The sequence below is a fragment of the Oncorhynchus nerka genome, linkage group LG10, assembly GCF_034236695.1.
Source record: "Oncorhynchus nerka isolate Pitt River linkage group LG10, Oner_Uvic_2.0, whole genome shotgun sequence".
NCBI lineage: Eukaryota > Metazoa > Chordata > Actinopteri > Salmoniformes > Salmonidae > Oncorhynchus > Oncorhynchus nerka.
This window is the reverse complement of record NC_088405.1, coordinates 21,361,954-21,375,924: the sequence shown is the minus strand read 5'-3', so window position 1 is coordinate 21,375,924 and position 13,971 is coordinate 21,361,954. Positions and strand designations below refer to the sequence as shown.

The 13,971-nt window shown below is 42.9% G+C and overlaps 1 protein-coding gene across 3 annotated transcripts in view; it reads left to right on the top strand.

Moving 5' to 3' along the window:
• slc29a1a (solute carrier family 29 member 1a) overlaps positions 1 to 13,512 on the top strand; it is a 76,019-nt gene extending 62,507 nt beyond the window's left edge. For all 3 annotated transcript variants that reach the window (XM_029669167.2, XM_029669168.2, XM_029669166.2), the window contains exons 2-13: positions 2,547 to 2,627; positions 2,755 to 2,836; positions 4,286 to 4,467; positions 5,707 to 5,846; positions 6,346 to 6,480; positions 6,633 to 6,730; positions 7,198 to 7,282; positions 7,502 to 7,587; positions 7,699 to 7,807; positions 8,045 to 8,130; positions 10,651 to 10,850; positions 11,118 to 13,512. In XM_029669167.2, the coding sequence (XP_029525027.1) occupies positions 2,599 to 2,627; positions 2,755 to 2,836; positions 4,286 to 4,467; positions 5,707 to 5,846; positions 6,346 to 6,480; positions 6,633 to 6,730; positions 7,198 to 7,282; positions 7,502 to 7,587; positions 7,699 to 7,807; positions 8,045 to 8,130; positions 10,651 to 10,850; positions 11,118 to 11,229 (1,344 nt within the window). In that variant the 5' untranslated portion in view covers positions 2,547 to 2,598 and the 3' untranslated portion in view covers positions 11,230 to 13,512. The remainder of the gene's footprint in view (positions 1 to 2,546; positions 2,628 to 2,754; positions 2,837 to 4,285; positions 4,468 to 5,706; positions 5,847 to 6,345; positions 6,481 to 6,632; positions 6,731 to 7,197; positions 7,283 to 7,501; positions 7,588 to 7,698; positions 7,808 to 8,044; positions 8,131 to 10,650; positions 10,851 to 11,117) is intronic.
• The last annotated feature ends 459 nt before the right edge of the window (positions 13,513 to 13,971 follow it).

The following is a 13,971-nucleotide window of genomic DNA, read 5'->3' as shown; positions in this document are numbered from 1 at the left end:
ATCCGTTCACCTACTCTGCGTCTCATAACGACACAGAGGTTGGAACCAAAAATCGCACATTTCCACCGGTCTAATGTCCATTGCTTCTTCTTGTTGCTGTCCTTTAGTAGTGGTTTCTATGCAGCCACAACTGTTACTTAAACTATGTGAAGCATTCATTTGGGCTGCGATTTATGAAGTTGGTAACTGTAATGAACGTATCTTCTGCAGCATAGGTAACTCTCTCTTCCTTTCCTCATGAGAGCCAGTTTTATCATAGCGCTTGATGGGTTTTGTGACTGCACTTGACGAAACATTGAAAGATCTTGACATTTTCTGGATTGACTGACATTCATGTCTTAAAGTAATGATGGACTGTCATTTCTCTTTGCTTATTTGAGCTGTTCTTGCCATAATATGGACTTAGCCCTTTTTGGTAAAAGACCATCTTCTGTATACTACCCATTCCTTGTCACAACACAACTGATTGGCTCAAACGCATTAAGAAGGGAAGAAATTCCACATATGAACTTAACAAGGCACACCTGTTAATTGAAATGCATTCCAGGTGACTACCTCATGAAGCTGGCTGAGGGGATGCCAAGAGTGTGCAAAGCTCTCATCAAGACAAAGGGTTTCTACTTTGAAGAATCTCAAATTTAAAATATATTTTGATTTAACACTTTTTTGGTTACTACATAATTTCATATGTGTTATTTCATAGTTGTGATGTTTTTACTATTATTCTACAACCCTACCTTAGACAGGTAAACTAGCTAAACAGGAAATTGTTTTGTTACTGGCAGGATGGTGAACTTGTGGACTGAATTTCAGTTGGAGATGTGATGTACAGTGGGGCAAAAAAGTATTTAGTCAGCCACCAATTGTGCAAGTTCTCCCACTTAAAAAGATGAGAGGCCTGTAATTTTCATCATAGGTACACTTCAACTATGACAGACAAAATTAGAAAAAAAATCACATTGTAGGATTTTTAATGAATTTATTTGCAAATTATGGTGGAAAATAAGTATTTGGTCAATAACAAAAGTTTACCTCAATACTTTGTTATATACCCTTTGTTGGCAATGACAGAGGTGAAGACTTATAGAAAACATTTGACAAGGTTTTCACACACTGTTGCTGGTATTTTGGCCCATTCCTCCATGCAGATCTCCTCTAGAGCAGTGATATTTTGGGACTGTTGCTGGGCAACACGGACCTTCAACTCCCTCCTAAGATTTTCTATGGGGTTGAGATCTGGAGACTGGCTAGGCCACTCCAGGACCTTGAAATGCTTCACTTCTTCGTTGCCCGGGCGGTATGTTTGGGTTCATTGTCATGCTGAAAGACCCAGCCACGTTTCATCTTCAATGCCCTTGCTGATGGAAGGAGGTTTTCACTCAAAGTCTCACGATACATGGCCCCATTCATTCTTTCCTTTACACGGATCAGTCGTCCTGGTCCCTTTGCAGAAAAACAGCCCCAAAGCATGATGTTTCCACCCCAATGCTTCACAGTAGGTGTGGTGTTCTTTGGATGCAACTCAGCATTCTTTGTCCTCCAAACACGACGAGTTGAGTTTTTACCAAAAAGTTATATTTTGGTTTCATTTGACCATATGACATTCTCCCAATCTTCTTCTGGATCATCCAAATGCTCTCTAGCAAAATTCAGACGGGCCTGGACATGTACTGGCTTAAGCAGGGGGACACGTCTGGCACTGCAGGATTTGAGTCTCTGGCGGCGTAGTGTGTTACTGATGGTAGGCTTTGTTACTTTGGTCCCAACTCTCTGCAGGTCATTCACTAGGTCCCCCTGTGTGGTTCTGGGATTTTTGCTCAACGTTCTTGTGATCATTTTGACCCCAAGGGGTGAGATCTTGTGTGGAGCCCCAGATCTAGGGAGATTATCAGTGGTCTTGTATGTCTTCCATTTCCTAATAATTGCTCCCACAGTTGATTTCTTCAAACCAAGCTGCTTACCTATTCCCAGCCTGGTGCAGGTCTACAATTTTGTTTCTGGTGTCCTTTGACTGTTCTTTGGTCTTGGCGATAGTGGAGTTTGGAGTGTGACTGTTTGAGGTTGTGGACAGGTGTCTTTTATACTGATAACAAGTTCAAACAGGTGCCATTAATACAGGTAACGAGTGGAGGACAGAGGAGCTTCTTAAAGAAGAAGTTACAGGTCTGTGAGAGCCAGAAATCTTGCTTGTTTGTAGGTGACCAAATACTTATTTTCCACCATAATTTGCAAATAAATTCATTAAAAATCCTACAATGTGATTTTTTTTCTCATTTTGTCTGTCATAGTTGAAGTGTACCTACGATGAAAATTACAGGCCTCTCTCATCTTTTTAAGTGGGAGAACTTGCACAATTGGTGGCTGACTAAGTACTTTTTTTGCCCCACTGTACAATGTTGGATAATATCACAATGTGGTGTTTTGTTCATCTTTTTGGGATAATTGGCAAAAAACTGCATGTCGAATTCATTCTCCTGAACTTTCTCTTGTATATTGTTACTTTGTGAAGACTAGGCTGATTAATTTATGAAAATGTCTGTTTTCAGTACCCGTGACACATTTTGACTTCAGAGCTGGTTCCTGCAGTACTTCAGGACAATGACGGCCATCAATGCTCCACAGGACAAGTGAGTGCAGTGACTTTGCATTTTCTGCTTCTGCCTGCAATCATTTAATGCTATATGGATATATTTGATGGATACAATTGGTAAAGGCTACATATTAACATTTCTGGTGTGTGACTGTATTTGTCAGGTATAATGCGGTGTGGATAATTTTCTTCATCCTTGGCTTGGGAACCCTCCTGCCATGGAACTTCTTCATGACTGCAACCATGGTAAATGTTCTGCATTCTTCACAACTGCTTGATTATAATAACCATGAGAAATCAGACTTACACGGAACCCAAACCGGCTGCTGCGCGCATTCGACATCGTGCATACATTTATTTTGTCCCCCTACACCAAATGCGATCATGACACGCAGGTTAAAATATCAAAACAAACTCTGAACCAATGACACTAATTTGGGGACAGGTCGAAAATAATTAAACATTTATGGCAATTTAGCTAGTTAGCTTGCACTTGCTAGCTAATTTGTCCTATTTAGCTAGCTTGCTGTTGCTAGCTAATTTGTCCTGGGATATAAACATTAGGTTGTTATTTTACCTGAAATGCACAAGGTCCTCTAGTCCGACAATTAATCCACACATAAAACGGTCAACCGAATCATTTCTAGTCATCCCTCCTCCTTCCAGGCTTTTTCATCTTTGAACTTATATGGTGATTGGCATCTAAACTTTCATAGTATTACCACAACAACCGGCAACACAATTAGTCTTTCAATCACCCACGTGGGTATAAACAATGAGGAGATGTCACGTGGATACCTGCTTCTATAAACCAGTGAGGAGATGGAAGAGGCAGGACTTGCAGCGCGATCTGCTACAGAAATAGAAATTACTTCTATTTTAGCTCTTGGCGTGAGCGCAATAATTGAATAACACAGATTCATACATTTATTTATTTTTTGTTGGAATTTTTACCCCTTTTTCGTGGTATCCAATTGTTTAGTAGCTACCATCTTGTCTCATTGCTACAACTCTCGTACGGGCTAGGGAGAGACGAAGGTTGAAAGTCATGCGTCCTCCGATACACAACCCAACCAAGCCGCACTGCTTCTTAACACAGCACTATCCAACCCGGAAGCCAGCCGCACCAATGTGTCGGAGGAAACACTGTGCACCTGGCAACCTTGGTTAGCGCACACTGCGCCCGGCCCGCCACAGGAGTCGCTGGTGCGCGATGAGACAAGGATTTCCCACCGGCCAAGCCCTCCCTAACCCGGACGACGCTAGGCCAATCGTGCGTCGCCCCACGGACCTCCCGGTCGCGGCCGGTTACGACAGAGCCTGGGCGCGAACCCAGAGTGTCTGGTGGCACAGCTGGCACTGCAGTACAGCGCCCTTAACCACTGCGCCACCCGGGAGGCCATACATTTATTTTTGCAGCGCACGCGACGTGAGCAGTGTGGTTATTTTTGCTCATATTACTTTATTTCTACCTTCCGAGACACTCTCTCCATAGTATTTCACTGGATCGTTTCACACTAAATCGTATCGTTCCTGTATTGCATCGGAGCCCATATAGTTTCAAGTTTCGTATCTAGATACATATCGAATTGTCTTGAAAGGGAAAGATGCACATCCCGAGAAATCATTGACTCTCGTAAGCTTTGGTCATGAACCCCAAGTCTTTCGCTCCTCCACCCTGCTGCTTCCCTTTAGTACTTCACCAGCCGACTGAAGGACCCGGCCATCGAAGGCTCAGTGAATCTGACGGCCAACGCCACGGTAGTGGAGGCAGACACGAGGAATGTCCTGGAGTCCAAGTTCAACAATGTGATGACCCTGTGTGCCATGGTGCCCCTGCTCATCTTCACCTGCCTTAACTCCTTCATCCACCAGAGGTATAGTTAGAACTAATGGTAATGTTTCTACTGCAGGGATTGGTATTAAGGTTGCCCTATTCCCTGGGGCAATTAAACTGAGCAGTTTTTTATTTTACCTTTTTTATTTAACTAGGCACGTCATCTAAGATCAAATTCTTATTTTCAATGATGGCCTAGTGGGTTAACTGCCTTGTTCAGGGGCATATCGACAGATTTGTACCTTGTCAGCTCAGGGATTTGAACTTGCAACCTTTCGGTTACTAGTCCAACGCTCTAACCACTAGGCTACCCTGCCGCCAGTTGCACAATTTGAGCCTGCTCTGAGGTTGCACCTTTACTCCCAATTGTTCAATCACATTTATTTGTAAAGACCTTTTTACATCAGCAGATGTCACAAAGTGCTATCAGAAACCCAGGCTAAACCCCCAAACAGCAAGCAATACAGATGTAGAAGCACGGTGGCTAGGAAAAACTTCCTATAAAGACAGGAACCTAGGAAGAAACCTAGAGAGGAAACAGGCTCTGAGGGGTGGCCGGTGGAGATTATAAGAGTACATGGCCATTTAAAGCCAGATTGTTCTTCAAGATGGTTTAAGTGGAAGATGGACAATTTATGGCAGGCAGGCAAGTTGAGCCTGCTCTGAGAATGTATTTTACTGATACAAACAAAATACAAAGAATTCCAGTAGTGATCTTCCTGGTTCCTCCCCTATGTGTAGGTGAAAGGCAGGTACTTCTGCATGTAAATAGCTCATTAGCATAACCAATTAGCATTTTGGGGAAGGTGATGATAATCTTTGGGAAGACAACAAAATATTCCTGCCTTGTCTGATGGTGAAGCACTTTTCAGACTTGAATGTCAATCCCTTTACTGTGACCTCGAGGAGACCCAGGACTCAAACTCCAAACCACACCTCATTCCTCTTAAAAGCACCTTGAATTGATACCTCACTCTTATCCTCAAACATTGCCTGTTCACATGCCCCCCTAACCTCGCTCCATACATGTTCCTCAGTTTCCCCTAAGCTACCCTGAACGGTACCTTTCATGTAAACCTAAGTTATCTCTGCCTACCTAATATTCACTCCGTGAACCCCATCAGTTGTTTCCATAGGACATTGGTATGTGGACTTTAATTATAGTTGGATATAGAGATCCAGCAAGGGCTTGTCCATCAATGACCCCCACTCCTGTCTAAACAGTCCTATGAATATCTCCTTCTGTTTTTCTCCCCTTTTCCCCTCACCTGTCCCCCAGGATCCCTCAGAATTTCCGTATCGCCGGCTCCCTGTCTGTGATCCTGTTGGTGTTCCTGTTGACGGCGGTGCTGGTCAAAGTGGACATGAGCCCTCTCCCCTTCTTCTGTCTCACCATGATCAAAATTATCTGCATCAATTGTAAGTGGACCCCACCCAAACTACTAGACTCTTACCTAACATGCCAAGCTCACACAGTTCAACTCACTCACCTTCACACCATCTGCTACGGAGTTGGCTTGTTTAAAGTGGGATGTTAAACAGCAGCGATATGCTCTCCTGTTGCTTTGATCCTGGCCCCCTGATGCCTGATGAGGACCAGCTTCTCTGACGGTCCAGGTTCCACTAGAGGGGAGGAGAAGGTGACCCAGTTGGAACGCTTTGATGTTGACATCCACACTCTCCCTGTAAAGACTTCCTGTCTGTCTATACTAGGAAGACGGGTGAATTAAATAATGTTTATTATGTAAAATAACCCCTGTGATGTTCTCATTGGTTTTGCTTTATTTGTCTTGTGTTGCTGATATAAACCTCTTGCCCTCTCCTTTGCTTTTAAATGTATTACTCCCTCCTATATCCAACATCTGCAATCACTCATTCTCTCTCTACTTTGACTTAATTACATTTTTTCTCTCCCCAGCGTTTGGGGCAGTGCTGCAGGGCAGTTTGTTTGGTCTGGCTGGGATGCTGCCGGCCTCCTACACTGCACCTATCATGAGTGGACAGGGCCTCGCCGGGACCTTCGCTGCCTTCTCTATGATCTGTGCCCTGGCCAGTACGTCTGACACACACTCAAAACACACACACCACTGCTCTCAACACTTTCCATAACACTCCCACTCCCACCAGGTCCATAACTCATATCCCAGGATGAGAATAGTAAGCACTTCCAGGTCATGACCCTGTATTCTCTTTGTGTGTGTTTAGGTGGCTCGGCCATACAGGACAGTGCCTTTGGCTACTTCATCACAGCGTGCGTGGTCGTCTTCCTGGCCATCTTGTCCTACTTCGCTCTGCCCAGAATGGTGAGACCTCAACTAACACACTATTGACCCCTACTAGTGTGTTCTGCCTAATGGAATGCTCTGACCTCAAAATGCTAGTTCACTCTGTCAGACAAGTTGTCATTGGCTCAACAATGTTATCTGAGGGAAGCCTTTAGTAGTGTGTAGCATTGTATAGCCTCCCTGGCCTGTATCCATAATGTGTCCTTACATGCAGCTATATAGATAGATGCAGTAACCTGATAATAGTATGTTGGGGTGTTAACCCCCATGTCCTGGCTAAATTCCCAATCTGGCCCTCATACCATCATGGACACCTGATCCCCAGCTTCCACTTGGCTTCATTCATCCCCTCTCCTCCCTCCTGTAACTCATCCCCAGGTCGTGGCTGTAAAAGCAAATGGTTCTAAGTCAACTTAGCTACCCTAAAGTAAGGGTAAGTAAAACAAATGTGCTGATTTTTGTTAATGTCTCACCCAACATCGCAGGACTTTTTCCAGTACTACCTGGAAAGTAATGGATCCAGGCCAGCCGGCAGAGATGAAGAGAACAAGATGGACCTTTTGGAAAAAGGTGCAGATGGAATGTAACGTTGAGAAATGGTTCTCATTTGCTGTGTAGTAGTGTACTCTGAATCTGCCCAGGGATCACTGGGTTTATACTACAATACATATTTTGCTTGTTTATCTATGCTCTTTGACCTAATTCTCAGTGATTTTCTTCCAAGTTGTGCATTTCTGTTGCATATCTACCTGTGTAAAGCTAACAGCAAAAGGGGATGTTGTGTGACAGACAGCCCAGCACAGAAGAGGCCGGTGGTCAGTCTGACAGAGGAGGAAACCAGGTCCAACATATCTGTGTTTGCCATCTTTAAACGGGTAAGGGACCGGCACAAAGATGATATAAACAAAGTAGTCCTCCCAAGTGAGGGAATTGGTGGTGGGGCCTAAAACCCCCTACCGATGTCCTGATGTTGTGGTCTCCTGTAGATCTGGGTAATGGCCCTTTCTGTGTGCTTCGTGTTCACCATCACCATCGGAACATTCCCTGCAGTCACAGTTGACGTCAGGTCCACCGTGGCCGATGGGGGAGCCTGGGGTGAGTGTCTTAAGGGAAAGTCTTTATTGACTGTGTTTTGCTGTATTAATGGCTTGTGAAAAGCCAGAGACCAGCATACAGGCTCATAGCATTAATCCTCTCAAAACTGGCAAGGACAATGCCGAACATCTGCCTTTCTGCCGATTTTGCTGTAATGGGTTCCAGTAGGATTTAAGAGTCTGTGAGGACTGTAGTCTTATTCGTCATGCGGCTGCTGCTGTTCCTTTGTCTCCACAGATAAATACTTCATCCCTGTGTCGTGTTTCCTGCTCTTCAATGTGATGGACTGGGCAGGCAGAAGTCTGACGGCCGTGTGTATGTGGGTGAGTCTGAAGCCCTGAGCACTTTCCACTAACACTGGCTCAAACAGACAAAGGTTTGTTGGTGTAGATTCCCACCTAACATCTGTGCTCCCCTGAAATGGTTCCCCCTGGCCTGACCAATTGTTCCCCTTGGCCGACTTCTTTGCCGTTTCACTGGAACATGGATCAGAATGTCTTGGCGTCTCATTACTCTGAAGAGGAGAGGATTAGACTGACGACTCCCATGACAACAGTATCATACATGATGACACAACAAATTCATTTCTGGCTTTTGTTTAAAAATACCATCTCAAATGTGTTAAATCTAAATATTTAGCCCAAATCTGATCTGGATTACTGCCTGATGATGTCATGGGGTTGTAACCCTCTCCACAGTTGAAAACATATTGCCGAGACATCAATCGTTCAGAATTCTCTGGAAAATCTGGAACACTTTGATGTGTAGGCCAGTGGTTTTGTATTGGAAAAAATCCCTTGTGTTTTTAGGATGAAGAGGTTGTGTGACTGCTGAAAGAAGTGTATTTGGAGGGGTAGGTGAGGAGTGGCTCGTGGTGACACTGAAGACCCCCTATTGATTTGGACTAGTTTCCTGTTGTAAATAGGTCACATGACGGGCTGTAACAGCTGTGCGACTGGGGCTGTAACAGCTGTGCGATTCACTGGCTGAGAGTTGCTGTAGAGATATACAGGTAACTGTCAAAATAAAGGAAACACTGACATAGTGTCTTAATAGGGTATTGGGCCACCACGAGTCAGAACAGCTTCAATGTACCTTGTCATAGATTCTACAAGTGTCTGGAACTCTATTGGAGGGATGTGACACCTTTCTTCCACAAGAAATTCCATCATTTTGTGTTTTGTTGATGGTGGTGGAAAACGCTGTCTCAGGCGCCACTCCAGATTTTCCCATAAGTGTTCAATTGGATTGAGATTTGGTGAGTGACACACACACACACTTTAAATGCCCTATGCTTCTTTGAGACCCCTATGGTAGCCAAAATAATGGGGAACTGGGCATTTTTATACATAATGTTAATTGCTTAATTAACTCAGGAACCATACCTGTGTGGAAGCACCTGCTTTCAATATACATTGAACAAAAATATAAACGCAACATGTAAAGTGTTGGTCCCATGTTTCATGAGCTGAAATAAAAGATCCCCAAAATGTTTCACGTTATTTTATGGACAGTCATGCTACGGACAACAAACACAATAGCATTTTATCGATGGCAATTTGAATGCACAGAAATACCCTGACGAGAACCTTGAGGCCCGTTTATTATTTTTTTTTTTTGGGGGGGGGGGAGGGTCTGTGATCAACAGATTCATATCTGTATTCCCGGTCATGTGAAATCCATAGATTTAGGGCCTAATGAATTTCTTCATAGGTACTGTAGCTCAGTAAAATCTTTGAAATTGATGTGTTTTATATTTTTGTTCAGCATACTTTGTATCCCTCATTTACTCAAGTGTTTCCTTTATTTTGGAACTTACCCGTAGAAGGTGTTTTATTTCATTCTGTGGGTTTCTATTTAATTCTACCTCGGCTCCCCCCCTTCCACCTCAATCCTATGATTACTGTATAATATAATGATGGGCTGAGTACACAGTGCACTGTTACCTTACAGTACATTCAGTTGGATAGAGGTTAATTCCTTAAATTCTGATTAAGTGTACATTTGCATTGCGACCCATTTCTATTAAAGGAAATTGCTTTAATTCACTACAAGTTGGCTACCCTCATAAAGTCAGCGGGAAATGTGGACGGAATCACAGAATCCCAACATTAAAATCAACAAAAAAACATTTTTTTTTAAATTGAACATTAACAAAATGCATCAGTGATTCGTATTTTCCTGCAACTTTCTGAACCGGCACAGGAAAACCTGTGTGTGTACGCGGTGCGCGCTTATGTCTACACTCTGTCGAGCAGTTAGTGATGGTGCTAATGATAACCTTTATTCTGGTAGAGATGGAAAGGCTTTCCCAAAAAACTTCTTAATTAAATGTTAACTACACAGTAGCCTCTGCCTGGCAGAGTATCATGATTATTTACGTCAATCAAGTGGCTTTGTTTTGCAAACTCTGCAATCACATGAGCGCTACAGAAACATTGCTAACCAAACAGTCTCTTGCTGGGGCAGGGTTGAGTTAAAGGGTAACTACACCCAAAAATGAAAATGTCTTACATTTCTTCTAGACCTCAAAATATGTCTCCTGATGTGGTTTAAGCATTGTTGTGGACTTAGATTTTTTTTTATTACAGAAGTGTGATTTTGAGAGCAATAAACAGTTTATTAGCTAGTTGAGAAGATCAGTTGATTTCTCTTGTTTTCTCTGAATTATGTTACTCATGGTTTCATTTGAAAGTCATTGCAGAATTTTGTGAGTTCACTGGCTCCTTGTCTAAGCTCTTTATTGGAATGTGTGTGTGTTAATATGATGCACAACATAATGGTGGAGTGGATCTGTATTATAATGTTGACGTGTACTGAGATGTCCTCTTTTGTCCCTTCAGCCCGGTAAGGACAGCATCATCCTGCCAGTCATGGTGGGTCTCCGTGTGGTCTTCGTGCCTCTCTTCATGCTGTGTAACGTCCAGCCCAGGAACTACCTGCCCGTGCCGTTCGCCCACGATGCCTGGTACATCCTCTTCATGATCTTCTTCTCCTTCAGCAACGGATACCTGGCCAGCCTCTGCATGTGCTTCGGACCAAAGTAAGGCCATCGCCAGTGGCAAATACGGCATAGTTCTCAACCCTCTGGTTCCTCAAATTGAAAGCTGACAGTAATTGCAGTCAGTACTCAAGCGGTACTCCATAGAAGGGAACCATAGCTTGCCGGTTCCTGCAAACACGTGTTGAGAAACACTGTACTACCACACGCTACTCACGACAAAGACATTGCACTGTTTCATCAATGTGTGTACAGTCCTCTTTTCTCCTCCTAGTCATGTTGTTTTGTCCCTCCTGTGTTTCCATACAGGAAAGTGGCACAACATGAAGCGGAGACAGCCGGCGCCATCATGGCGTTCTTCCTGTCTCTGGGTTTGGCTCTGGGAGCAGCCCTGTCCTTCGTCTTCAGAATCATTATCTAGACCCAAAACACCCCTGAACACTTTCTTCTAACCAACCTGCCGTGGAGGAAGTGATGGGGGTTGGAGGAGGTGGTGAACTTTTCTGTTAATTGATTTGTTCTTCTCACACGGGAGCAACGCTAGTACACTCAGAAGCAGCCAGCCTCCGAGAGTCTGTGCTTCCCCTCCTGCCACTGACTGATGATACTCTTTCATTATGAAAGAATGCAAAGTTCATCTTTTATTTTTATTTTTTTATTTCACCTTTATTTAACCAGGTAGGCTAGTTGAGAACAAGTTCTCATTTGCAACTGCGACCTGGCCAAGATAAAGCATAGCAGTGTGAACAGACAACACAGAGTTACACATGGAGTAAACAATTAACAAGTCAATAACACAGTAGAAAAAAATGGGCAGTCTATATACAATGTGTGCAAAAGGCATGAGGAGGTAGGCGAATAATACAATTTTGCAGTTCAGCTGCCTATGTTACTGCTCTCATATCTTGTTCTAGTTGCCAACATCTATAATGTCTCTCTCATCCTCCAAGGACCATGGTGGAAGACAGGAGTTCTCTCCACTCAAGGGATTATTTCAGTTTATTGATCAAAATGCCGCTATGAGCCGTGTATATTTATATGGATTGTGAAACTACCTGGATTCTTATGTCTTGGTGTGTGTTATCATTGAATTGTATAGGCATTCTAAATCTCAATGGAGTTTTACCAGCCTACGTCAGTGTGTAAATGCTCATTGTGGTATAGCCTTGCCATGTAAAAGTATTTTATAGTATTTGAATATCTTTACCACAGTGACATATGTAGCTATTAATTACATGTTGTGCTAGTGAACGGTGAGGGTAGGAGAGTTTGTAAAACTCACCTCATTTGTTCTGCCAGTTTGCCATTTTTGGGTTTTTTATTATCAAAACATTTTGTATCAGATCTAGTTCTGAGTGCTCTATTTTAAAACCGGATTGGCACAAGTTAAATTTGCCTGGTTCGTCTCAATCAGGTTGTTTTTATGAATAAAAATAAATTAAATGCACGTGCCGAGGGCTTTAAAGTACGACAAAATATTTTGCTGTGCAACCTTTTTAATTTGGGCGCACCAGTGCAACAAACGTGTGTGTGTGTGTGTTCATAAAATGAATAAGGCTTTTCTCTGTTTCCCAAGCGCATAATCTCGTTAGCGTCATGCTTGCACCATTACTACAGCGAAAACGGCTTGTTTCTAGCCCAAACAGTTCGAAAGATCTTTGGCCCATATTACTGGTGGAAAGTTTTTTTTAAATCTTCCTGTAAAGGATTGGGGGACAGGCGCATTTTACATTCATAAACCGTTCTAAAACTCTGAGGGCCGTGTACCATTTGTTTTACACCTTGTTCAGTCATGGTTGTTACCCCATTAGCTAGCTAGCTAGCCAACAACCTGGTAACTTTACCAGTATAGCCAAACATTTGGGGGCACCGAAAGAAAAGGATAGCTTTTTCAGGAGTTCAATGATCATAGCAAAGAATAAATGGCCGATTTCTTACACCTCATCACAAACTTGACGTTTCTAAAGAGACCTTGAAAAATGTAATGTAATTCATCTCAATAGGAAAATGGTGCTTTTACATAATGTAGAAGCCTCTTTCCACAATTGACTTTAACATTTCAATGAACAGATGTATTTATAGGGTTACATACTGAGCACAAGGTAGCCTAGCTGTTTAGATCGTTCGGCCGTAACCAAGGTTGCTAGTTCGAGTCCCTGAGAAAGTGAAATCTGTCAGTGCCCTTAAGCAAGGCACTTAACCCCAATTGCTCATTTAAGTCACTCTGGATAAGAGCTTTGCTAAATTAAAGGTCAATGTGCTTCAGACTTAGCAAGAATTCATGTTGGCTAGATCTCAAAGTATATATAAAAACGTTCTGGTGCTCCAGTGGTACTGATGAATGTTATTTTAGAGCCCTGAATGTGCCTGTTACATTTTAAAGTTGTAATTGACTTATTTTTATGACCCATTCTCCAATATGCATCCTATTAACAGCCATTTGCATCCCAACGTCTTCTCATCCTGATTGGAATGAAAGTCTGTTCCAAAAAGTTATTGGACACTACAAAATGAAGCAGTCCTGTAAAAAAAAAAAAAGGGTATTTTTAAGACTCTCTACCTGCACTGAAATGTAAAATGATTGAAGTTTCAAAAACAGATCTAACCACATGTGTAGCATTTGTGAATACATGAAAATATTGCATTGCAACAAGTGTTTGACTTCTTTAAAGCTTTGTTATATAAAATTGTCCAGTCTGCTGAATTTGTATACAAAATAACTTTGTGGAGCAATTGTTTTTTGGGGCTCCCGAGTGGCACAGCACCTTAGTTCGATTTCAGGCTGCAACACATGGCTGTGATGAGTACCATAGGGCGGCGCACAATTGGCCCAGCATCGTCCAGGTTTGGCCGTCATTGTAAATATTTTGTTAACCAACTTTCCTAGTTAAAAGAATACATTTAAATGGCAGAATAGTTGTGGTCTGATAAGAGCTGACTTTACCCTGTGCAGCAGCAACTGACTAACTTCATCTCCGCTCCATTACAGAGGATGTGTGACAATCCTACCGTCAGCCTGGACAAGGACATCCCTTTTCAGGGTCTTGGGATAACGCTCTCTGGCTACTCTTACTGCATACACACACGTTTCATACAAGATCGTGGTAGTTAAACCATGCACTGAAACGGGCTGAGGATCCCGGTAATGAATGTATTGGGGGAG